Source organism: Neocloeon triangulifer, unplaced genomic scaffold, assembly GCF_031216515.1.
Source record: "Neocloeon triangulifer isolate White Clay Creek 2 clone unplaced genomic scaffold, ASM3121651v1 ptg000015l, whole genome shotgun sequence".
In the NCBI taxonomy this organism is placed as follows: Eukaryota; Metazoa; Arthropoda; class Insecta; order Ephemeroptera; family Baetidae; genus Neocloeon; species Neocloeon triangulifer.
In genome coordinates, this window is record NW_026775557.1 from 302,041 (window position 1) to 325,298 (window position 23,258).

The 23,258-nt window shown below is 39.9% G+C and overlaps 6 protein-coding genes across 6 annotated transcripts; 3 read left to right on the forward strand and 3 right to left on the reverse strand.

Annotated features, from left to right (window-relative positions):
- Positions 1–293: 293 nt before the first annotated feature.
- Positions 294–3,033, forward strand: LOC132202281 (sphingosine-1-phosphate phosphatase 1-like). The gene is made up of 8 exons (XM_059629099.1): positions 294–546; positions 733–829; positions 957–1,347; positions 1,408–1,571; positions 1,665–1,754; positions 1,843–2,015; positions 2,102–2,234; positions 2,289–3,033. The coding sequence occupies exons 3-8, from the start codon at positions 966–968 to the stop codon at positions 2,565–2,567; spliced, it is 1,221 nt and encodes a 406-aa protein (XP_059485082.1). The 5' UTR covers positions 294–546; positions 733–829; positions 957–965; the 3' UTR covers positions 2,568–3,033.
- Positions 3,034–3,243: 210 nt separating this feature from the next.
- Positions 3,244–7,126, forward strand: LOC132202311 (trafficking protein particle complex subunit 10). The gene is made up of 10 exons (XM_059629153.1): positions 3,244–3,399; positions 3,559–3,886; positions 3,940–4,214; positions 4,273–4,448; positions 4,608–5,301; positions 5,357–5,628; positions 5,681–5,884; positions 5,988–6,152; positions 6,210–6,852; positions 6,909–7,126. The coding sequence occupies exons 1-10, from the start codon at positions 3,363–3,365 to the stop codon at positions 7,016–7,018; spliced, it is 2,904 nt and encodes a 967-aa protein (XP_059485136.1). The 5' UTR covers positions 3,244–3,362; the 3' UTR covers positions 7,019–7,126.
- On the reverse strand, positions 7,091–14,250 carry LOC132202310 (ankyrin repeat domain-containing protein 20B-like). The gene is made up of 7 exons (XM_059629152.1): positions 12,692–14,250; positions 11,681–12,276; positions 9,813–10,398; positions 8,764–9,437; positions 7,762–8,328; positions 7,520–7,656; positions 7,091–7,459 (listed from the first exon to the last, which is right to left on the reverse strand). The coding sequence occupies exons 1-7, from the start codon at positions 12,989–12,991 to the stop codon at positions 7,383–7,385; spliced, it is 2,937 nt and encodes a 978-aa protein (XP_059485135.1). The 5' UTR covers positions 12,992–14,250; the 3' UTR covers positions 7,091–7,382.
- A 103-nt stretch (positions 14,251–14,353) lies between these two features.
- On the reverse strand, positions 14,354–15,849 carry LOC132202312 (uncharacterized). The gene is made up of 3 exons (XM_059629154.1): positions 15,572–15,849; positions 14,670–15,019; positions 14,354–14,600 (listed from the first exon to the last, which is right to left on the reverse strand). The coding sequence occupies exons 1-3, from the start codon at positions 15,723–15,725 to the stop codon at positions 14,511–14,513; spliced, it is 594 nt and encodes a 197-aa protein (XP_059485137.1). The 5' UTR covers positions 15,726–15,849; the 3' UTR covers positions 14,354–14,510.
- A 266-nt stretch (positions 15,850–16,115) lies between these two features.
- Positions 16,116–17,976, reverse strand: LOC132202458 (protein mono-ADP-ribosyltransferase PARP12-like). The gene is made up of 2 exons (XM_059629386.1): positions 17,891–17,976; positions 16,116–17,524 (listed from the first exon to the last, which is right to left on the reverse strand). Coding segments are annotated over exons 1-2 (663 nt in total). The 5' UTR covers positions 17,893–17,976; the 3' UTR covers positions 16,116–16,863.
- A 463-nt stretch (positions 17,977–18,439) lies between these two features.
- Positions 18,440–23,073, forward strand: LOC132202457 (transmembrane GTPase Marf). The gene is made up of 13 exons (XM_059629385.1): positions 18,440–18,581; positions 19,169–19,229; positions 19,681–19,900; positions 19,954–20,080; positions 20,175–20,337; positions 20,401–20,631; positions 20,690–20,797; positions 21,063–21,216; positions 21,273–21,589; positions 21,684–22,115; positions 22,212–22,364; positions 22,423–22,619; positions 22,682–23,073. Exons 3-13 carry the CDS (start codon positions 19,702–19,704, stop codon positions 22,884–22,886), a joined length of 2,286 nt encoding a protein of 761 aa, XP_059485368.1. The 5' UTR covers positions 18,440–18,581; positions 19,169–19,229; positions 19,681–19,701; the 3' UTR covers positions 22,887–23,073.
- Positions 23,074–23,258: the final 185 nt, after the last annotated feature.

Here is a 23,258-nt window from a genome sequence, read left to right on the forward strand (position 1 = left end):
TATATAGTCTATTGAGATCACATAACTGTTGATTTTTTTTTTAATTTCAAATTTTGCTGTTCTGCTTCAATTTTTAGAATAAATCAATTATTTTTTTAAAAGTAATCAATTCAGCAAGAGAATTTTGAGGGTCTCCTTACTGCAATAAAATTACTACATAAAATTTTATATAATGTAAAATTTATATGTTTTCAAGCAAAACCCCACTTTAGTTAGTTTCAAAGCTCTCGGATGGGTGGCGTTAACATGCAGATGTGGCCGCACTGGTACTGCACTGCATCGCATGCTCACATGCTGTGGCCGCTGTGGGGTGTGTAGATTTTGAGCCTATTGAGGTTAAAAAGAGGAAAAAAGTCTAAAAGTCATCACATCAAGCTGCTCAATCATAGAAAACAGTCTCTGCGTTTCCTTCTATTTTGTTTTATATTGTGCATTTTACGTTGCCAAACTGCAAAAAACTGTCTCCAGACATAAAATCACAAGATTTTCAATTTAATCAAACAGCAGAGACTGGCCAGAGAGGCATGATCTACTAATGCTTGATAAGTAAGACTATGAAATGTGTGAAATTATAATTTTTTTTAAGAGATTCCTTATCACTATATAATTGACATTTTTAGCGTGATGTATTTGATTTAATTTAATGAAATCAACATACAAAAGTTTTTTACAAATTGTGTAAAGTGAAAACTATTTTAAAAATCATTGACTGATCAGATTTTGTTTGTATAGATTACCTCGACTGATAACAGAGAGATAATGAATCGCCCCATTGCCGGCTAGTCTATTACTCATCTCAGTGACTCATCGGTGCTCGCAACACCTGTCGGTAAATATAAAAATGAGTTTTCTTCTCTGGACCATATACTCAATCGGTCCAAAACTAACTTAGCGTTAAAGTCGTAAACGTAAAAGAAAAAAAAGGACGGCATACAACCATGGACTTCCTGTTACAGAAACTGGACATGTGGAGCTTGATAGACTATTTCAATGATCCACATCTGGTGCTGAAAATTCAAAACTACTTTGGTGTGTTTCGGAAATCAGAGAAGAAATTCCCCGGCAAGGATGAAAATTCAAGCACAAAATTGCGGAGAAGGAAGTCGAAAACAGAATCGACACCTTCATCTGACGAGAATGACGTTCAAAGCGTTTATTCATCCGACTCGGAGGTGGAATCAGAAGATTTCGTAGTCACCAATAAGTTTTGGTACTACCTCTTCACATTCGGAACCATTCTGGGAGATGAACTTTTTTATGCCATGTTCATTCCATTTTGGTTTTGGAATGTTGACGGAGCCGTTGGCCGTAGATTTGTTATGGTCTGGGCGGTCGTGATGTATATAGGCAAGTTTTTGTTTCTTGAAAAATTAGATCTGTTTTAAAGAATCCGTCTACTATTTTTAGGTCAGGGTACAAAAGATATCCTGCGGTGGCCTCGACCAGCTTGCCCACCTGTGATCAGGGTCCAAAAGAAGTGGTCTTTGGAGTACGGAATGCCTTCAACCCATGCCATGGTTGGGGTGGCCATACCATTTTCAGTTCTCCTTTACACAGCAGACCGCTACCAGGTAAATTTTAATCATTAGTAGTACTATTTGACTTGTGCTCAAGAAGCACTTTCACTTTTGTAAATGATTATTGCAATAGTCAAAAAATTTCAGTACAACATTTGGATTGGTTTGCTGATTTCTGTTGTCTGGTGCTCCGTTGTCTGCATCAGCAGATTGTACCTTGGAATGCATTCCGTGGCCGTAAGTAATATTTAAGAAGAATATCCTTTTGCTTAATTTTATTTAAGTACCATAATTTTATTACTTATTTTGCCTAAACATTTCTTAGGATCTAATCGGTGGATTGGTGCTAGTCTTCTTATTAATGGTTCCATTGATCCCACTTGAAGATGCTCTTGATCCATGGATTCTGACATCAGATTGGTCTCCATTTGTTGTTTTCATCTCCGCCGTCAGTCTTGTCATTCTGTCCCCAAAAAGTGATAAATGGACTCCTACAAGGTAATATTTTTTTTATCTACGAAACCAACCCCTTTTTATTGGTTTTTAATTTCAAATGATTTAATTATATATTTTTTAAATTTCAGAGGTGACACAACTGTGATTATTGGAGTGACTACTGGCATCCAAATGGCCTCCTGGCTAAATTATAAAATGGGCTTCATGAAGGAATCTTTACTCCAGCCCCCTTACACAATTATCTGGCCATCTTACCAAATGGTATGTAAATTTAATATAAAACATTACATTGATTTGATTTATGTATTTATTCAGTTTGGGCAAATGCTGTTCAGAGCAGCTATCGGTTATTGCTGCACCATTGCGACGAGGGCAATTTTACGATGGTCGTCATATATGACCATGTGTGCTCTTTTGCAACTTGATCCAGAATCTATGAAGAACAGAGATGTGGCAAACAAAAGGCAGACCATTGTAGAGCTCAGTTACAAATTTATCACTTACTTTGCTATTGGGATCAATACCGTTTGGCTTCAGCCAAACACATTTCGTCTTATAGGCATTGAACGTCCGTCGTTTTACACAGAGATTTAATTAGTCTGATCAAATATCTTAATCCCATGGATTCACATTTTTTTATTATTATTTTTTAATATCACTAAGTGATAAACTACAAGCCAAAATTTACTCAGTCCATGTTTCGGCGGCCGTTAAATATGCCTTATGTTACAAAGACAAAGGCCGGATCCATCTGCTCATAGCAATCCGATTGAACCGGATTTCCTTCACTTGCCAAGCTTGCGAATGGTAAAATCCAAGGTAATTTGATATAACAAAAAATGTAATGCCTTGTTTCACAATAAGAATTAGCCCTGAATTAATACCTTCCGTCATTCTAAAATGTTTGTTCAGAGCAAAACTCCATAAAAGTACCTCACTTAAAGAAAACAAAGAACCTTCCGATTTTCCATATATTCTTACTTCATGTACATTATTATCATGATTTATTGAAGCTGAGGAATCTCATGTGGTTGCATTAAAGAAAATATTGAGGATGAATTGGTCTTTTAATTATTTTTAAAATTGATTGCAAATCAACCTATCTTCACTTTGGTAGTAAACAAGAAATATAATGTATAAATAAAACATTTTACTAATAATTCAATTATTAAACGCGTTTGCGTTACTACTTAAAGTACCGCGCGATCCAAAGTATAATTATATTCTTTGCCGCTAGAGGCAGGCCACGTCACTCACAAAACGTAAACAATAATAAAAAATAAAGTCTTTCCACTTTCCATACAACGCACTGGTATATAACGCAAAATTAATATTTATCCGATGTCACTGGCCTTTTCAGGCGTGGGTTAAATTTTCTGGCTTTAGATTATGAATTCAACAGATGACTCAAGACCTGTTATTACATGTGAGCGTTTAATTGAAATTTTGATAAACTTGCAAAATAAATGTATATTTTGAATTTATCTCATTTTAGAAAATCAAGTCGCAAGTATATAATGTTAAAATTACTATAAAATAAGAAAGTTATATATTTATACAAAAAATTAATTTTATTCTGATGCAGTCACCGGAGAAGGGTGGAGCGCCAATTCAAGAAGCCTGTTGGAGGCCGTCGGCGCTGAGGCATGCGAGTGGCGACGTCCGCTTGGTCGTCCAGCGCGACAGGTACGTGTTGAGGCGTTGTTGTGCTCACCAGCCGAGGCACCGTCCGAGCGTCCATGCATTCACACCTTCTGGAGCTCCTGCAATGATGTTGATTCGTGGCGCTCGACCGAGAAAGACAAGGTTGAGAAATGGATTCGCTCCATCGCTGCTGGGGACGAGTGGCTGGTAATTCTGCCCGCACCCAAAATTGCAGACAAAGCTCGCACCGAGCTCAAGCAACCGGAAAGGCAAGTGGAAAATTGCGAGATTTTTTTTTTTAATCAAATATTTGGTTATTCAGGTGCCTGTCGAGCCGTGATCCTGGTCTCTTGCGGCGAGTTCGGCAAATGCTGCTGACGGCCATCGGCCAGGAGGAACAAAGTCTTGGCCAGGACGTCCGTAGAGAGCGCGAGAGGAGAAACGAGCAGGGGTGGAGTTTTGGAGAGTATCTTGCCCTGCAGGAGAAGTTGGCCGCCCTTCTGGGAGCTTTGAAGGGCGTTGAGGACGAGGCATTGGTTCAGTATGATGAGCTTGACGCCTTGTTCACCCAGTTTGTGAGAAACGCAAGTCTTGTAGGTACGTAAAGCAAGTTTGGTAAGGTTAGAAAGTTTTTATTTAAGCGCTGAAAATTCAGAACCTCCTCCTTGGCTGAGTTCATTCAGTGCACCGTTGAAGGAGTGGCGAGGTCTGGGATTAGATTCAAACACAAGATTTGCCATCGTCAATGGTGATTCGTCACTCCTGCAGCTTCGATCGTATCTCTTTACCAGACAACTGAATCTCCTGCTCAGAATGAACCAACCCCAACAGGTGGTTAGCTTAATATTTCTTATTTTTATGTTTATAAAATTTAGAAATCATTTTAATTCAGAATTTAATAAAAAAAAAAAAAAAATCTTATTTTAAATGAAGCAAAAGTTTCATATATTAACATTTTTTAAATTTAAATTTGTTTTCCAATTGACTCAGATTGCTGAAAGGTGTCTTCCTTTACTGCAAATCTGCTTCAACGAGCTCCGCATCCTGGAGGTGGATTTTCCTAAGGGTGCAGCCTCCTGCTGGGCTGTCCAAGTAGCGCTTCAAGTGCTTCACGTTTGCCGAAAATTCCCTGACCAAGTGCATTCCCTGCCAGCTGCTTCACTTTGTGACTACGCTTGTCAAAAACTCTTCCAGCTGGGAGAGCTACTCGGCCTCATGCCAGGTGGAGAAGGTCCAACCAGCACCCAGCTAGATGCAGCCGTCTGGTTAGGTGCAGGTTTGGGTCCCGAGCCCCCTTTCGGAGGCGAACAGTTGAAGGAGGCTCTCGGCTCACCTGCCACCTTCCAAAAGTTATACCTAGAGCTAGCCGAGTTGGCCCTGGGCACTTTCAAACACCTTGGACGCAGCAGGTCAGCAAGACTGCTGGGCCACCAACTGTCCAATTTCCACCAGCTTCGAGGGGAACCTCACACGGCCGCAGCTTATCTGGCCGACGCGCATTCGGCTGTCGAAGGGTGGCCTCTTCTAGGAACAAACATCTTGAGCCAGCTTGCAGAGTGTCTGAACGGAGAAAAACTTGCAGTAGCTAGGGCCAGACTGGCGGCCAGCGCCACACTTAGCCTCGAAGAGAGGACAAAAAATTGGCACCAGCTGTTAGAAATCTTGGATGATCTTGATGCTGATGGTAAAACATTCATATTTTTAATATTTTTAAATTAATCAAATTAATTTCTCTTCAGAATGTGTCGTGCCTCTTGAAGAAATATTTGAATTGGTTTCCGTGCAGCCCATAAGTGGACACAAGCAGCAAGCCAAAGTGAAACTGAATTCGCTGCTGCCAGAGCCAGTAATGCTCATTCCCTCGTTTTCTATTCAAACGGCTCCACCTCAAGTGATACGAAAAGAGAGCAATCCAAGAGGCCGCAGACAAAGAGGCAATTTTTCTGCCTGCCTCTCGTCTGAACCAATTGAAATACAACCAGGACCAAATGAATTCACACTCCACGCTCAGGTATATTTGAAAAAAATTCCACCAGCAAAAATAAATAAACTATTATTTTCAGGGTGCTGTGCACACAGGTCACTTGTGTCAGTTGTCCTTGTTGATGAAGGAAAAAATGGACTTCGTTAGCGCTGAAAGCCGACTCGGACTGATTGAAGTGAAAAAAGGAGAGGCGAAGGTTGCAGTTGAAAGTGGACAGCTATTGGCAAGAATGCCACAAAAAATTCAACTGAGGTTCACCGCGGGGACCGATGGCATTGACGAGGTGAATTAATATGATTATTAATATTACTTTTCTTATCAAATCCTTTCTAGTAAATATAATAAGTTTTTAAAATTTACAAAAAAAAAAAAAATGTGATTTGCAGGGAACAGAAATTACAATCAAGGCACCTAGAGGTTTAAGCTTGGGAGAAGGAGGTCGGCAAATAGTCATAGAGCTTCCAAAAACAGAGCAAGGAATGGAATCTGTTGTTCCTTTGGACGTTTTGGCAACTCCTCCTTCTGCAAAATCAACTGACGTTGAATATCAAGTACTAAAAATAGTGTTATTTATTTGCTAGAAACTAATTATCCTGTGACTCTTCCAGTTGACCTTGTCCTCTTCATTATGGGAGCAGGCATATCAGGTGCCCGTCCACTTCACCGTACCTGTGGCTGCTTCTGTTAAACTGCACACAGCGATGAAAACCAAATTCCTTCAAGTGGTCGTGTCCTCGACCTGTGGCCAGCGTCTGATGCTCTCTGAACCAACCCTCGAGTTGTCCCTCGGCCAATCGAGCGCCTTACCCATCAGCCCAGAACCAATGGTGCTCGATCCAGAGCGTCCTCTCAGCTACATCTGGAAGTTGGAGGTGGATGGCCCAGTGCGGGCGAAATTCAACGTGGCCTTAACAAAGGATGATACGTCTGGCTTTTACAACTGTGAATTTGAGTTGGCTGAGTGCGCAACAATGATCGTGGTCCAGTCAAAAGTGGCCGCCGCCACAGGCGCTGAGGTTTGCCGAGCTAATGCGATGTGCCACCTGTACCTGACAGTCGAGACTTCGGAGCCAAGTGGACAGTCCCTGATGTATGAACTGCTGGCTGACCATAGCATGTGGGCCGTCTGCGGTCGAACTGCAGGAGTGCTCAGCATGGACCAGTCCAGTCACAGCCTTGTATTAGATGTGATGCCTTTGACTTCTGGCTTCCTCCCGCATCCCCAGGTTCGCTTCTCTAAATACATTCCAGGTAACAAAGATGACTTGCATTTTATTTATTTATTGTAAAAAATAATAAAAATTCAGCAAATGCTGGTTTGACGCATCCAAAATTGGAGCCTTTTGGACCGGGTCAGGTGTACAACAAAAGCAAGTCTCTCCAAGTCCATGTGCTACCAGCTGTCCAAGCAAGTTAAAAGTCTCAATTATTAATTTTTGTTATGCATATTTAATATAAATATCCTTGTTATAACTTGAAAACAAACGATAAGTGGTAATTATACACAAATTATGATAATATGGAAGCCAACGCTTTTTTTATTTAACATTTTTTCTCTTGCAGTATATAATTTATCAATTCAAGATTCTAAATTGGCAATGAAATGGAAGAAGTTTTTACATCAACATGTATCAGAACTTTAAATTATTACAGGTTTCGTAAACTTGTTTTTAAGTAACAATCTAAAATGGACTAGATTAATTGTAAAATATTTTGCGCAACACGGAAGAAACATTAAATTGCTAAATGCAAGTCGTACAGAAAATTTTTACAGTTGCAAATTAAAGCAAATATTTTTGCTTTAACTGCGCCATTTCTTCTTCCTCGCTCATGATTGGATTCGCTCTATCAGCTTCCTCTGTAAAGCAACAAAAACGTTTTATCGTCTTTTAAGAAAGTACTTATGGCACAAGCGCACCTGCGGCCTGTCGAATGCTGATCTCCAGCTCTTTTCGCAACACATTTAAGCCCAAATGTGGATTTTGAGACGTCAAGGGTGGGACCAGAAGGGACAAAACTTGTGCAGCTGGTCGAAGCGGCAAAGTAGGCACGTAGCTGAAGAAAATAGGGATAAATAAATAATTGATATCGGCGATGGTTCAATTTAAAATTTTGATATTATTACGAGTTGCAGATATTTTTAGAATAATGTCTTCTTACCCCTTTGTGTAGTATGTGTTTTCTCGGGGACTTTCCTCGCTAGAAGCTGGACTTGGTGTGCGTCTTTTATTTTCCTGCTCTTCTTCGAGCCGAACCGACTCTCCGCGCGACTTTAAAGTGGCCTGGATTTTGGCCAGCTCACTCAGCAGTTTCCCTCTGGTCTGTTGGAAGTCCTCTCGGAGCTGTGACTCGGAAGTGCAGCGCAATTTCTCGAGCCGCGACTGCTGCTGCAGTTGCTCCTCAAGGAAAGCGTTGACGCGTCGAAGTTTGGACGAGAGCTGCTCGCGAGCCGCCAGTTCTGCCTCTTGCTTAGCGCGCGCCAAAGCCACCTCGTAACTGCGACGCACCTTGTCTAGCTCAGCGCGGGTCACCGAGTCGCGCTCCAGGGCCAGTCTGGCCGCCCGTTCTTCCTCAAAGGCGCGCCTCGACTTTTCCAGCTGAGTCAGCACAGCGCCCCCCTCCTTCAGCTCCCGGATGGTCGCCTCCAGCGCTGTCCGGTGCGCCTTTTCCTCCTCCACCTTCAAACTCAACTCCTCAAGCTTTTTCCTCAGAGCTGCGTCCGGTTCCCTGTTGATTGAAAACAATTCTAGAATTTAAAAATACTAAAAAATAAAATAAATTAAAATTTCCTTAATAAAAATTACGCCATGGTAATTTAATTAAACTGAATAATTTTGGCTGTTAATGATTTATTTAAGCCTGTTAAAAGTGATGCGGAATAATATGAAGGGAAATTTCGTATTTTATAAATTTTTCAACTTTCAAAAATCGGAGGAGAAATGATACGTTAAATTCTGCTAATTTTATTTTCCAAAAAAATGTGATCTCATCTTTTGTTTCTTGTAACGAGACATATCTATTTGTAGTATATTTTTAATTCAGAGTAATTGAATTTATTGTGTAATTTTTTTTTTAATATTTTAAATAGAACATTAATTTATACGAAATTTTCTAACTTTCCTTTTAACTAGTTTATACTTTTCAAAGTGTATATATATATACCGGTTTGTGTTGCGTCTTTCGGCTGCTAGAACTCTGGCTCGCAACGCTCCGACCTCAGTCCTCAGCTTTCGGATGGTCAGGACACCGCGACGGGCGCGTTCCTTTTCGGCCGTCAACTCGCGACTGAGCTCTTTTGGCGGCTGCTCCAGTTGCCGGATGTACTCGAGTTCAGCGTCCGCCTGCCGCAGTCGGATTTGCAGCTCGAGTTTATCTTCCAAAGCGGCCGCGTGTCCTTTCTGCGTCTTGGACAACTGACGCGTCAGCTCGGTGGCCACGTCGCGCTGCGTGCGTGCGGCGTGCAGAGCGTCGGCTAGTTCGTACTGCAGTCGGCGGTTCTGCTCCTCGAGGGCCGCCGCCATCTGCTCAACGCGCGCCCTGTCCGCGACCACGGCTCGCAAGCGTCGCTTCAGAGGCGCGTACGCGCTCTTGGTGAAGCCGTCGTCCTCGTTGAAACTGTCCTCGCGCGGCTTCCGCTGCTTCTTCTTGCGCGGAGGCGCCACCGGCTCGTCCTCCAGACTGATCTCTCTGGCCGTGAACTGCACGTTGGGCACCTTGATGGGCGTCGGGAACTCGGGCAGGATGGCCCTGCAACCTTCCTTCCGTCGCACCACAGCTTCCTTTTCAACTTCACTTTCCTCAGACTTGTCCTCTCTCTTCAGCAACTCTTCAGTTTCCTGAACGTGGGCATTGAAAGAGAAAAATTAATCATTTATTTTTACCTCTAAAAAGATTTTTTTTCTTTTGAAGTGAAATATAAAAGTTTAAGTTTTAGTCTTTTAATATTTAATTTTGAAATTAAAAAAAGAAATAAGCTATAACATTTATGATATTTTTATTTCAAGTATATTATTTTTTTGTATTTATTTATAATTCAATCAAGTCGTTTATTCTAAATTTAAAATAGCTAAAATTGGCCAACTATATTTATAAATTTTTTTTCAAATTTATATTTAAAATTTGAATCCAAAAAATTTTTTTTGCCCTGTTAAAAATTGTTTAAATATTATTAAAACTAGATTTACAACACTATTTATTAGACCTGCCCTTACTTGTGTATTTTCCTCCACTTCAATTTCTTCATCTTCGTCTTCATCGTCGTCCTCCTCTTCCTCATCATCGCTGCTCTTTTCCACCGTTTCGTTGGCCTGCCAGATTTCCTCTCTTCCCTGCATGGTGCCCTCACGCCCCAGTGTGGCTCCATCGTCCACACCCTTCTCCTCTTCCTCCTCCTCAAACTCGTCTTCGCTGTCCCAGTCGCTGCTCTCGGCCTCCTTCTCCTCTGGCTCTTTTTCCTCCTCTTTCTTGGCCGGCAGAGCCTTTTCCAGAGCCTCGACCAGAGTCACCGGAAGACTGGTCGGCCTCGGTTTTTTCTTGTCGCCCTTTGGTCTCGTCAGGGACAAAAATCCGTTCGGAGCCTCGCCAGGCGTTCCAACTGGCGTGTCCCATGGCGAGTTGGCGAGACTCAGCGACTGCGGCCTCAGACTTGTGACAGGTCCTGTGAGTCCCGCCTGGATCAGTTCCCAGCTCCTGGGTGGCTTCAGCGATGGAGGCATCCCTGGGATGTCATGGGCAGGCGACTCGACGGCCACCTCAGCCTCCGGCTCAGGCTGATCGACCTCGGGCTCAAAAGGTACGCTGCAAGCAAAAAAAATTTAGCCCCGAGTTCCGAGTTCATTTTCGGGCTTAACTGGGTCAGAGATGAAAAAGCGTGAATATGAAGAATCTGTGTTTACCCTCTCGCGTAATCACACTACCCGCTCAATGTTGCCCGACAGCTAAAAGAAATGTGTCTACGGATTTCAAAAGGAGACGCCGCCATACAAACGCTTCGTCCCTATTCATATAGCCAGAATGAAGCGCAGAGCACACATTTGCGAATTTTTAATAGCGAGTGGCGCCGGCATCCAATATTAATATCTCAAATCATACCCTTAAGCAATGCCACGTGCGCTGCTTATATGAGACAGCGGTATAGTTGGTTATTAATGAAAATGCAAATTAGTTATCGATTTTCTAGATAGCCGAGCTTGGCGCAAATGCAAATAACGAAAAGCAAATGTGGTGCACAGTTGTGTATAAAAAATGGAATTAATATTCATGACAACATGAGGACTTTTTAAAATTTATATTTTATGCATGATGCATTGTTGGAAACATCCGACTGGTTTATATTTCTGTCTGCAGCATCAGTTTAAAATATTAATTAATAATGGAGATACACATTTATAAAATTAATTTAAAACGCTGATTTTTTTGGTTGCTCGTTCAATTCGATAGTTATTTTCTGCTTTTAAAGTGATTTAATCTTAAACACGCACTATTAAGTTGGTTACAAACAGTTACAAATTTTGAGAAGAAGATGAAAGAAAGCAAAATCAAAGGGGGGGGGGGGGGCTTTTCCCAATTACATTAATTTTATCGTAAAAGTCGTTAATTTTACGAAGAAAATTTCGTCCGTTCATTGATCATAATTTAAATTTTTTCCTGTCAAATGAAAGAAAATTTTCATATATTTCATTGTGATTACTAATTTACAAAATTTTGCAAGTAAAAACCATAATTTTAAACGTATAAAACATTTTTCCAGTGAGTTTTATATTGATTTTTTTTAAATGAACTTAAAATGTGATAATTATTTATTAATATTTTATGAATTTTAATTCATTTAATTTAATTTTTTTTCTTGTGATTCTCTAATATAGATAGCTCTAATTGATTTTTTTTCTTTATTTTCTTCCAGCAATATGCCCGTTTTTTTCCTATCCAGAATTCTTCAAAGATAATCATTTATTTTGCAGTAGTCCAATTAATGACTCTTAAAATTAGTTATAACGCTATGATCACCAAACGCTTAGAACGTTAAGTCGCTCACTAAAAAATCTAGGTGTGAATTTAAAATTAAATTTAAAAGACTTGCCAGTCGTAGTGCTGCATGCTCTCAAGCTCCTGGAGGAATTTGCTCGTCTTCTCACCAACAACAACGTCGACTGGGCGTTCCTCAAAGCGTCGCGCTGGCGCCGCTTCAGCGCGGCGCTGCAGTTCGACAGTGACGGCCTGGTGTCCTGCCATCACCGCGTAGTCCTCGGCCGTCCAGCCGTTTGCGTCGGTGGCGCCGACGTCGGCGCCATACTCGAGCAGCAGCGCCACCAGGGCCGTGCTACCCACTTTGGATGCGACCATGAGCGGCGTGCGGTCTTCAGCGTCTCGCGAGTTGGCGTCGCCACCGTGGCGCAGCAGCAGGTCGGCGACCTCGCGGTGGTTGCCGCGAATCGCCGCGTGCAGGGCTCGCTCGCCGCCACGATTTCCCGCCTCCAGGGCCGCGCTCTTCCGCAGCAGGGCCGACGCTAAGTCAACGTCGCCCAGGGTGGCGGCCAAATGCAGACAGGTGGTGCCGTAGTTGTCGGGCACGTTCACGTCGGCGCCGCGTTCCAGCAGCAGTTGGGCGCATTCGCGGCGCCGACATTCTACCGCCTTCAGCAGCGCTGTCCGCCCTTCGTTGTCTCGCACATTCACCTGAAATGGTTATTTCTTCATTAATTGTATATTTATCAAAAACAAATTTAAAAATGAATGCAAACACAAAAATTGTAGGTGAAAATTAACTAATTTTCCTATTAAATACTCAAATTTTGGCTATAAAAATCTGTTCTCGAAAATTGCATATTCCATAATTTTTCTCTTTCATGCAGTCTCCAAGTAAAAATAATCTTTTAAAATGATAACTATTGACATAATACTTTTATATTATTTTTAAATTTATTCGTCGTACATAAAAAATAACAATAATAGAGAGCAGGTGGTGAAGCACATATAATATGAGTCAACGCTGTGGGTTGCTGGCTTTACCTTGCATCCCCCAAAAATCAATGAACAGAACAACGCCTTTGAGCAAAACAATGAAACAAACGTGCATGCGTAAAATCGGCACCTTGGCTCGGTTGCTGATGAGGAACCAGACGACCTCCGCATGGCCCTGAGCGGCAGCCAGGTGAAGTGCGGTGCGTCCGCCTTTGTCCGGCGTGTCCAGCTGCTCAGCGCGGCCTTTGAGTTTGTCCAGCTGTCCCTGCCAAGCGGCTCGGTGCAGCTTTGACAGGGTCTTGGTCTCGACCTCGTAGCCCGGAGGGTCATCGAGGCCTCCCTCGAGGCTCAGGTTGCGCACGGGCACCACGTCGGAGGCGCCGCTGCGGCCCTTGCCGCCGCCCTTGACGAAGCTGATCACCCTCTTCATGCCAGCTGCATTTTGCACCGCGGCTCGCCACCCCCGACTGCTGGGGTGCTCGCATGGGTCGTCGCCACCCCTAGCTGCACCTGCGCGTTCCACTCTGCTGCACCCCCAACTGCTGCTGGCGCCTCTGCTTGCTGGCTGCAGATGGCACCCTCTAGCGCTGTTTGGACTTCGGTGGTTTGAATCATGTGCACTTCAATACCTAAGATTTAAGCCCTTCGCTATGATTCTTTCTGCATTCTCCAGACAAAATTACTTTAAAAAAAAAATGAAATTCTTTTAGAAGATCGCATTATTATAATGAGGGTTATTCTTTACATTAATCAAAACATTCCCATCATCAATATCATGAACATATTACAAAAATGACATTAAGAAATTTTGGATTGTGCATATTTTTGCACAGTAAAATTATTTAATTTTTGAACGAAAATTCAATTCTGATCGTTATTATCACTGTGCAAAGTTTAAGGACAGAAGCATTACATATTTCACCAATCCGCCCTCCGATGCCGTTCATACAAAATCAATTAACAAGCGCCAAGCGGGAGGGTCCAGCAGAGATCATAGTCAAAGACGCAATTATTGATTATTATTTCTTTTAGTAACCATAGATTAAAATAACCTTTGGGTCCCAATATTTGCATGGCCAGTAAAATATCACGAGAATTTGTGAACTTTATCAATATTGAATATAACATGTTTGTGATATGCGACATCTCCAATTCTGGCACTGATCGAGCGGCCAATTGTTTATTATTCAATTGTCGAGTCCAGTGCATTCCCTCAGATAATTTGAAAGTATAAAAATTTAGATTTCCTTTTATTATTTTTAAACTGCAATTGTGGATTTTCTGGAAATTTAATTTTAGAATAATAAAAAAGTAGAACATTAGAATTTTATTTAGTTTGTTAAATAATTTTGTGCGCTCATTTACATAATAAAAAGTGTAAAAACAAAAACTTAACTATACTGAAACCTGGTGGAAGAACTGGTCGTTTGGAAGAGAATTTAAATTCATGTTTTTGCTGCGGGATACAAAATGTATATATTTTTTATAAACCGAGATTTATTTATTATTGTGTAAAAATCAAGAAATATGTACCATAAAATAATTTAAATAAATTGCGTTTTTGCCTTTTCATGGCGCTTACAATTTTATGCTTCCAACGCACAAGGTTTTTGAGATTAAATTATTTAACATTTTTGTTGATAAAAAATATTTAAGTAAACATATATTGAAATAAATTTTGAGTTAATACATTTTGTTAAAAGAATTACAGTAGTAGGCTTGTTCAACGTGCTATAGGATCAAGAGGAAAAAAATTATTAATCCAACGCAATAATTGAAATAAAACACAAAATTTATGCCATTAAATTTATTGTTATAATATAAAGTATGAGTTATCCACATAAATTTATAATAAAAGCCGTTGCAAAAAAAAAGCGGTTATGCTTATTACACAGATTACAATATTCAAAGGCAAAGAAGCGGTGCTCTTAGATTTATTTATGATGTCGTTAAAAAAGCCTCACCAGTATCTCAAAAACACCAGTATTCAACTCTTTTCCACCATACGGTACAAAACCGTTTTCACAACGGTGGTGCACCTAAATGTGGTAGAAACGGTAATGATATAGTAAATACAATTTATGTTAGTTTCAACTTTTTTAAATTACCTTGCCAATGGCGTGGTTACCATCTTTTGTCACAATTCGGCAGATGTAAAGCGTGTCGCGATTGCCTTCTGAATATCCACCGATCACAGCATTGCTCGGCACTTCTCTTTGAATAGTAGTTGGCATCCAATCGTATTTTCCGTTATTGCCGCACAACACCTCGTACGAATCCAACGCGTGTTCCTTGCAACCCCATGGAATAAAAGCTTTCCCATGTTGAGGCACAACTTTTCCTGGAATTAGACCATCCTTAAAATGAGCTCTTCCGACATAAATTTTCCGTTCGTTGTCATAGCCTCCCACAAAAGCATCGAGAGGCACTCCTCCATTCCTGTCGTCTTTCCAGACATCTACAAAATCGACATTTACTCATTATCATTGGCAATATTATTTTCATCACTATTTTAAAAATATCTTTCTATTAAACAAAATTATTGTACGTACTCATTACTCATAACTTTTTATGAATTCAAATAATTTCCAAAATCTTTTACAGCACGATATAATGGTGCATTGCAAAAAATTCATAATAATATTTAAAAACTTTAATTATATAAATATAATTTTAATATTTTATATTTGGCCGAAAAAAATGCCATACTTCAGAGCCAATTTTTTAAATTGCTGTGCATTTGGTCCCGTCAGTGAATCTAATTGTTTTTAGCGTCCTTACTGACACAGTACGCTCGCTTTGTTATAGATTCGGGCGTGTCAGAATTGTCAGGAAACTAGCGCGTGATGATTTGGTGATTTTTACTTCTTTTAAAATCTCAACTTATTCCAGCAATGACCGATTCAGGCAATTTATTTGAAACTTAATATTATTTTTAAATTGCCGAAATTATTTAAAATATTTTCTCAATTATGAGGATTTATTTCATACATCTCCTTTATTCATTTACCTGCTCCGCCTGCTTCGGATTGCGGGACCGGTGGCCCTGGCCGTACGTTCCATCCAAAGTGTCCCGGTTGTCCGACAGCCTCGTTGTAAGTCAAAGATGAGGGCGGTGGTGATTGCATTTCCTCTGCCACTGAAGGTGCCGGCGGCTGTTGCATAGAACGATTGAACTGCCCTCCGAAGATTGCCTCCGAGTCCGAAGCGACGTTTGTGGGCGGCGACTTGTTTGTGTTTTTTTGGCTCTATGTTAATCGATGGGTCTCATCATGGCCTTGACTAATCTTAAAGTTTGGGTGGCGGGGCGCCAGCTTTGCGGCTGCGCTATACTGTCGAAGAGAGAAAAAAAACTAAAGGCGCGCGCGGACACGCCGGTGCGAATTATTTTTTAGTAAAATGTGAACGTAACAAAGAGAAAGAATGCAAAGATCAGATCTATACAATTTTTTTTTAATAAAAAACTAGGCAAAATGTATTTATGTGAATCAAAATATTTTAAATTAATGAAATTGTTCGGAGAAAACTAAACAAATTGAATTAAAAAATGAATCTAATTGGTATTTACTCATTTATTGCTAATGACGAGGAATTACATGGAATTACAGATTCATTTCCACACAAACACAGCAAAAGAAAAAAAAATGAATAAAAAGTACAGAATAAAACGGAGCAAACAATTGAAAAGAGAAACATACTGTCAATTAGGGTGTTAATGAAGAAATGGCTTTTTGCTAGCAATCACAGCACAATATTTCGAAATAGGGGCCACCGGCCGCTGCTAGAGCCATTAAAAAAGGGGGAAACATTAGACGAAATTTGCCACAAGTGCACCTTGCGCAGAGGTGGAAACTGTGCCGCCGAACTACCCTTCACTGTGGGTGGCAAGTCATTCCAGGGTTTGATGACGCGGTATGAGAAAGCTTCGCATCCACAAGTAAAAACCTCACAGGCCCAATTTAGAACATTATTATTTTGACGGGTGGTAACTAAACCTATTTGATTTGACGGTTACTTCTTGATTGAATATATGTAAAGTTTTTGGAAAATTAAAATACATGTTTTTATGTAATGAGAATCTTATTATATTTCTAATTGCTTGAACTAATTTTTTTTCCAAGTCCTACAATATTTCAGTGACTTAATTTACGATTAACATTTACACTGAAATTACAAAGTACTGGAAAAATCATGTCTTCCCTGGTCTTCCTTCTTTACTCTCCCTGCTTTGCATTTGCACATCAGAGCCAAATTTCATTATTCACAATCAAATCGGTGTACAATCAAAAAATATCAGAGGAATCATTTTGCACTGCGACTGAAATAGACGATGTACTCTGGGTAGAACTCATTGTCAGAGTACTTGACCAGAATGTCGTCTCCGGTGCCTGTGGTGTCGTAGAACTGTGGTGGCAATTTGGTATTTGAATTCCCAGCGGCCATCGAGGCCACCAAGACTTTGGCCACCAGCATGCAGGCATTTTGCTTGTGCATCACAGCATAGGCTGCAGATACAAGAGGCTTTTTGGAGAAGTAGACGCCCTGTCCGTGGACGAATCCAACCGCCCTGCCGAAGAAGCGCCAATTGAGGTTGTTGGCCACAATGTTCGGCGCGTTGTTGCTGTTGGTGCCGTGGAAGCAGCAGTGCTCCTGGCTGATGAACTCTCGATAGTGCTCATGCCTTTTGGTCAAGTACATGAGGTACACGTACGAGTTCTCCACTTGATCGATTTGTCTGATACGGTAGATACGCCCTTCACGGTCATGAAAAGGTACGACTTGCTCAGCCAGCTTTTTGTATTCAGGCGAATCTTCGTCCAGGGTGATGCAGGTGACGGTGCCCTGTTCGAGGTTTGTTTGATCCACAGAGGAGATCCACGAGTAGGGAAGGAACGACTGCAACTTATCAATATTGATCCTTTTGGTTGGGTAGGCGGTAATGAAGTTGCTAGTGACCTCAGTCCTGAAAGTGGGAAAAAATTATTCGAAGTTATAACAATTTATAAATATAATCATATCATAACAAAAATGAATGAAATAAAACTTAAAAACATACATGGCATACGCCATAAATTTTATGCTTTAATTTTAAAATAAAATATCATATAATTAATTCACTACCATTTTTGTGGCAAATAATTATTCTCATGCACAGTGGAAATGTGGCAGAGATTTTTAATAATTTATTCAAGTAAAATCCAATAAACATTATTTTTAGTGTTGATCTCAAAACAACGAAAAATGCGGAAAAATGAATCGTCATTCGTCAGTAGCAATTAACATAATAATAATTATTATTATATTAAATTAATTAAGCCTACGTCCTTACATGTTAAAGAATATCCTTGCTTTGGTGACGCACGACCGCAATTTCTCTCCGTTTGCTGTTGCCTGGAAGATCTGGAATTGAAAAAACTGAAATGAGCTATTACAAATTGCAACAAGGCACTTTTCTTCTTCTAACTATGTACATACTTAAGTAAGTTTTGTACATTAAAATGAGATTTATTCATAATGTCTATAATTATACCGCTTATGAAGAATTGAGAACGCCAAAATTCAAAAATAATTATCTATCTTGTGCAAAAAATCAAAATGACATGAAGGCATGACACATGATTTTGATTAACAACTAGAATTTCATTTTTTTTGTTTTTTGTTATTGCAGATTGATTGCAGATCAGCGTCGTTGAAGGGAAGTTTAATAAAGGAGACAAATGAATGCAAATGCAGTGGATGAACGTCTTTTCGCTATTTTATTGGTTTATGCAAGTATTGAGCGAAGAAAGAGCCGCGGACAAACTACAAACTACAACCAGAAGGGACTTCCTATTGGCTGTTGAAATTCGGTTCGTTGCTTCGTTCAGAAATCCTCTCCAAAACCCCAATTCCCTCCAGAAAGGAATCATCTGTTTAGTTCAATGGTGGGCGAAAAGGTTGAAAACGAGACGAGGTGACGAATATTTTGGCAAAATTTTCCACTTCCCCAGGATTTAGAACTTCGCACTCTTGAATTTTGCGTGAGTTCAGTTTCTGAATTTATTAATTCAATGGAAACCGTCTCGATTTTCCAAGTTTTCCTCTTTAATCTGAGACTAAATTATAGCGCGAGACTAAAACTTGGCCAACGTCGAATTGAGATCTTGAAGTTTTGCGCACCACCTTCGTGGTATACTTATGCACTTAGTTCCGAAAATAATTCGACCTTGACGCAAGATTTAGACTTAAATTGTTTTCACTTCCGAAATGATAATTGAAGTTTTGCTAGCGCAGTCTCTTTTTTTATTGAATTAGATTGGCAAAAGGTCAAATCATACCACAACAACAATAGCTTTATAAAGTAATTAAATAGTATGAAAATATTTGTTGAGAATTTATTAAAAAAAACGCGTTTATATAATATAAAAAAATAAAATTGTAACTCATCGTTGTCAGTCGTGTGCGTACTTTAAATCAGTCTTTATTGTTTCGTTAGAAATTAACATAATTATGTGTGCAAATAAACAATGTTTTTTTGGGCTGCTGTTGGAAACAAATAAATTACTGATTATTTCAACTATTATTTTGAAAATTTAAAAAATACTCACAAAATTCATTTATTTTCCAGCAGCCGATGCTTAGAGCAGATTTAATTTTATGATCGTTCAGGAATGCCTAAAAATAATAAGGTGAGAAATGGATAAAACAAAATCAAAATTAGTTACCAATTTTTATTTTCCTCCAAATTTTGTTTCTGTGACTTTTTCACTGCTTTATCTGTCAATCCTTTATTTATTCACTGTTTTATTGTACATTTACAAGTGATGCACATAAACCAACATTTAGATCCCTGAATTAAGATTAATTTAAAAATAAGTGTCAAGCTTCTGGAGCATGAGCAATTTACATACCAAAAAACCTTTGCTTCCTCCTTTCAATATTAGATGTTTATTTATTTTTAAGTCTGTCACACTGATGATATAGCTTGGAAACCAGAATAGATAAATAATGGTACACTGTTTAAAAAAAAAAAAAAAATCAAAGAAAGCCCCAATTTGTAAATTTTAGTGCAAAGCCACCACAAATTGTATTGATGTTTCACCTTTGTGAATATTAATTTCAGTTTTTATTTTGTTTCAGTTAGCTGCATGAAGTTTCTGCATGGCTGCCTTTCTTAGTCGCACCCCCATGGCCACCCCCGCCGCTAACGGCCGGCCCTCGGTCGGTCTCCCTGGAGATGTAGTGCGTAAAGTGCGCGACAATTCCCCGTTGCAGATCTTTGTCAACGCAAAGAGAAAAATCAACGACATCTATGTTGAGATCGAGGATTACGTGAAGGACAGTGTCTCGTACATGAGATGTGAGCATTTTGATTAATTTCTTGTGCCTCGAAATTAATGCTTCAATTTTCAGCTCTGCAAAACAATGATCAGCTTTTCTCTAATGATGACTTCAAGGTTGTCGAGAGCCATATTTCCAAAGTGCGCAGCATCCGAGATGTGCTCCTCAGGGATCACATGAAAGTTGCCTTTTTTGGAAGGTTGGTGATTGCTTTATTTTTCTGTGATGTATTGTATTTTAATTGTTACGTAATAAGCTTTTTTTGGAGCTCATGATTTATCTTATATTTACAGGACAAGCAATGGCAAAAGCACAGTTATCAATGCCATGCTTAAGGATAAAATTCTACCCAGTGGAATTGGCCACACAACCAACTGCTTCCTCCAGGTGGAAGGGTCTGAATCTGGAGAGGCGTATCTGGTGACTGAGGATTCTAGTGAAAAGCAGAATGTGAAGGTAGATGAAATGCTCACGTAGTTCTATTTTACTGTATTGATGTTAAAATTTTCCTCTTTCTAGTCTGTGGGGCAGCTTGGCCACGCTTTGTGCAAAGAAAAGTTGAAGGAGAGCCAAATGGTCCGCATTTTCTGGCCGAAAGAAAAATGTTTGCTGCTACGTGATGATGTTGTCCTTGTTGATTCGCCTGGAATAGATGTGACACCGAACTTGGACGAATGGATTGACAAACACTGCCTGGACGCTGACGTCTTTGTTCTTGTTGCAAACGCTGAATCTACACTCATGGTCACTGTATGTGAATGAAAAGGAATTATACAAATTCAGAAATTAAAACGATTTAAATGTTTAGGAGAAAAATTTCTTTCACAAAGTCTCTCAGAGACTGTCGAAGCCCAATATTTTCATCTTGAATAATAGGTGGGACGCAGCTGCTTCGGAAGTTGATTACATGGACCAGGTAAGATAAATTTTCAATTTTCTTAGTGCTAGAAGTTTCAAGTTTGGGTGCTTAAATATCCTTCTTTTCTTCCTTACAAGCATCCCACAGACCCTTCTGCGGAGGTAAGACCCTCCTGCTCAAGTCTTTGCTTATTCATATCATCACCGAGTCAATCACATATTCAGTTTTTTCATCACACAACACAACCAAATGATTTATTTTTGCTGATATTTTAGAAATCCACTTTCGTACATGAATAATAATATTTAGTTGATAATTTTAGGTTAGAGCTCAGCATACAGAGAGGACCGTTGATTTCCTTGTTACTGAACTTGGTGTTTGCACTACCGAGGAGGCCGCACAAAGGATTTTCTTTGTTTCAGCCAAAGAGGCGCTGCAAGCTCGTCTTCAGGAGCAGAAAGGCCAACCAGCTCACAGTACAATATCCATTTACTTACCTTGAGTTCCTAAAAATAAATTGAAACCTTTCCAGCTGGAGCACTGGCTGAAGGATTCCCAAAGAGATATTTTGAGTTCCAAGACTTTGAGAAGAAGTTTGAAGAGTGCATCTCTCAGTCGGCTGTGAAGACCAAATTCGAGCAGCACTCGCAGCAGGGTCAACACGTGGTTAGTGAGGTGAAGAGGGTGATGGATGCCATTTACGAGAAGAGTCTAAAGACTAGGTCTGAGAAACTAATGTCGAAAAAGGAAGTTCACGACAAGCTGAACTTTACGGAGCAACAGCTCATGCTTCTGACTCAGGAAATGAAGGACAAAATCCACCAAATGGTTGAGGATGTTGAGCAACGGGTAAGTTCAATTTTACTTAGAAAGAAGACTTGTAAATATATTTTGAAATATAATTTAAAATAAAACTATTTATTTTGAAATTTTTGTGATTCAGGTGTCGAAAGCATTGAGTGAGGAAATCCACCGGTTGTCTACTCTGGTCGACGAGTTTAACCTGCCCTTCCACCCAGAACCGCTTGTTTTGAACGTCTACAAAAAAGAAATGCACCTTCATGTTGAAAATGGCCTTGGCAGCAATCTTCGGGCTCGTCTTTCTACCGCACTGGCCCTCAACATAGAAAACAGCCAGCGAGAGATGACAGACCGAATGGCTATATTGCTTCCCGATGACAAGAAGCAAGTCTCTTTGACCATTCTGCCACGCAGAGAGCCTTTCGAAATTCTTTACCGTTTGAATTGTGACAATCTCTGCGCTGATTTCCATGAAAATTTGGAGTTCAGGTTTTCTTGGGGCATCACTTCTCTTATCAGCAGGTTCATGCGAGCCAGGAGCTCTGACATTGCTGTTTTGAACCGAGTTGAGAGGGTAAAATATTTTTCCTGGAATTGAAATTTGAATGAATGTTATTTTGCAAAATATTTAATGACTTGACTGGAGGTTAATTTTCTTACTTACTTTTAGATTCCTCAACCTTTAACTCCACTTGGTGATCCAGGCCATACTGTGTCCCTCAGAGGTGATTCAAGTTCTGAGGACTGGAATTTCTTGTCCAAGATTGCTGTAGCATCGATATCGTCTCAAGGCACCTTCGGAGGATTATTTGTCGCTGGATTTGTAATTGATTAACTTTGCTGAATTATCTTTTAATTAACAAAATATTTTGCTTTGACAGATGCTTAAAACTGTGGGCTGGCGACTGATCCTTGTTTCGGGAGCAATTTATGGTTGTCTTTACATGTACGAGAGGCTAACATGGACCAACAAAGCAAAGGAGCGCAGCTTCAAAAAGCAGTATGTGAATCACGCGACCAACAAGTTGAAGCTCATCGTTGACCTCACATCTGCCAACTGCAGCCACCAAGTGCAACAGTGAGCTTAGAATTCCTTTTCTGAAGAGACCGCATTTGTAACTTTTTATTTCTTTATTTTAGGGAACTGTCCAGCACTTTTGCTCGTCTGTGCCATCTGGTTGACGAAAGCATCGAGGACATGAGCGGAAAGGTGAAGACCTTAGAAAAAGAGGTGAAGCTGCTGGAGGAATCAGCAAATTCCGCTAAGGTTTTGCGCAATAAGGCCAACTATGTTGCACGTGAACTCAAACTTTTTGATGAGGCTTACCTCAAGCAGCAGGACTAGTGTTGAGGTCTACTATTGTTAATGGAAAAAGTATGAACTAACTAAGACATTTTAAGTCTAGTCTGTTAAGATTTGAGTATGTAGCATTTTGACCCATTATTGTTATTTCTTGGACCGCCGGTAAAAACTCCCCTGTTTGGTCCATGCATGTAAAACAATAAAAAATAAAAGAAGTTATTAAAAATAATCATTAACCTGGGTTATTTTAATTTTATACAGACATTTCTTGTTTAAAAATTATATATAACAGAAATATTTTAAAGACAAATCAGTATGAATTCATTCTTCATTCATTACGATTAATTCATAACTGTTGTATGTATTAAATTTGTGAGCTGAGAATTTTTCTCATTACTGTATACATTTAAATAA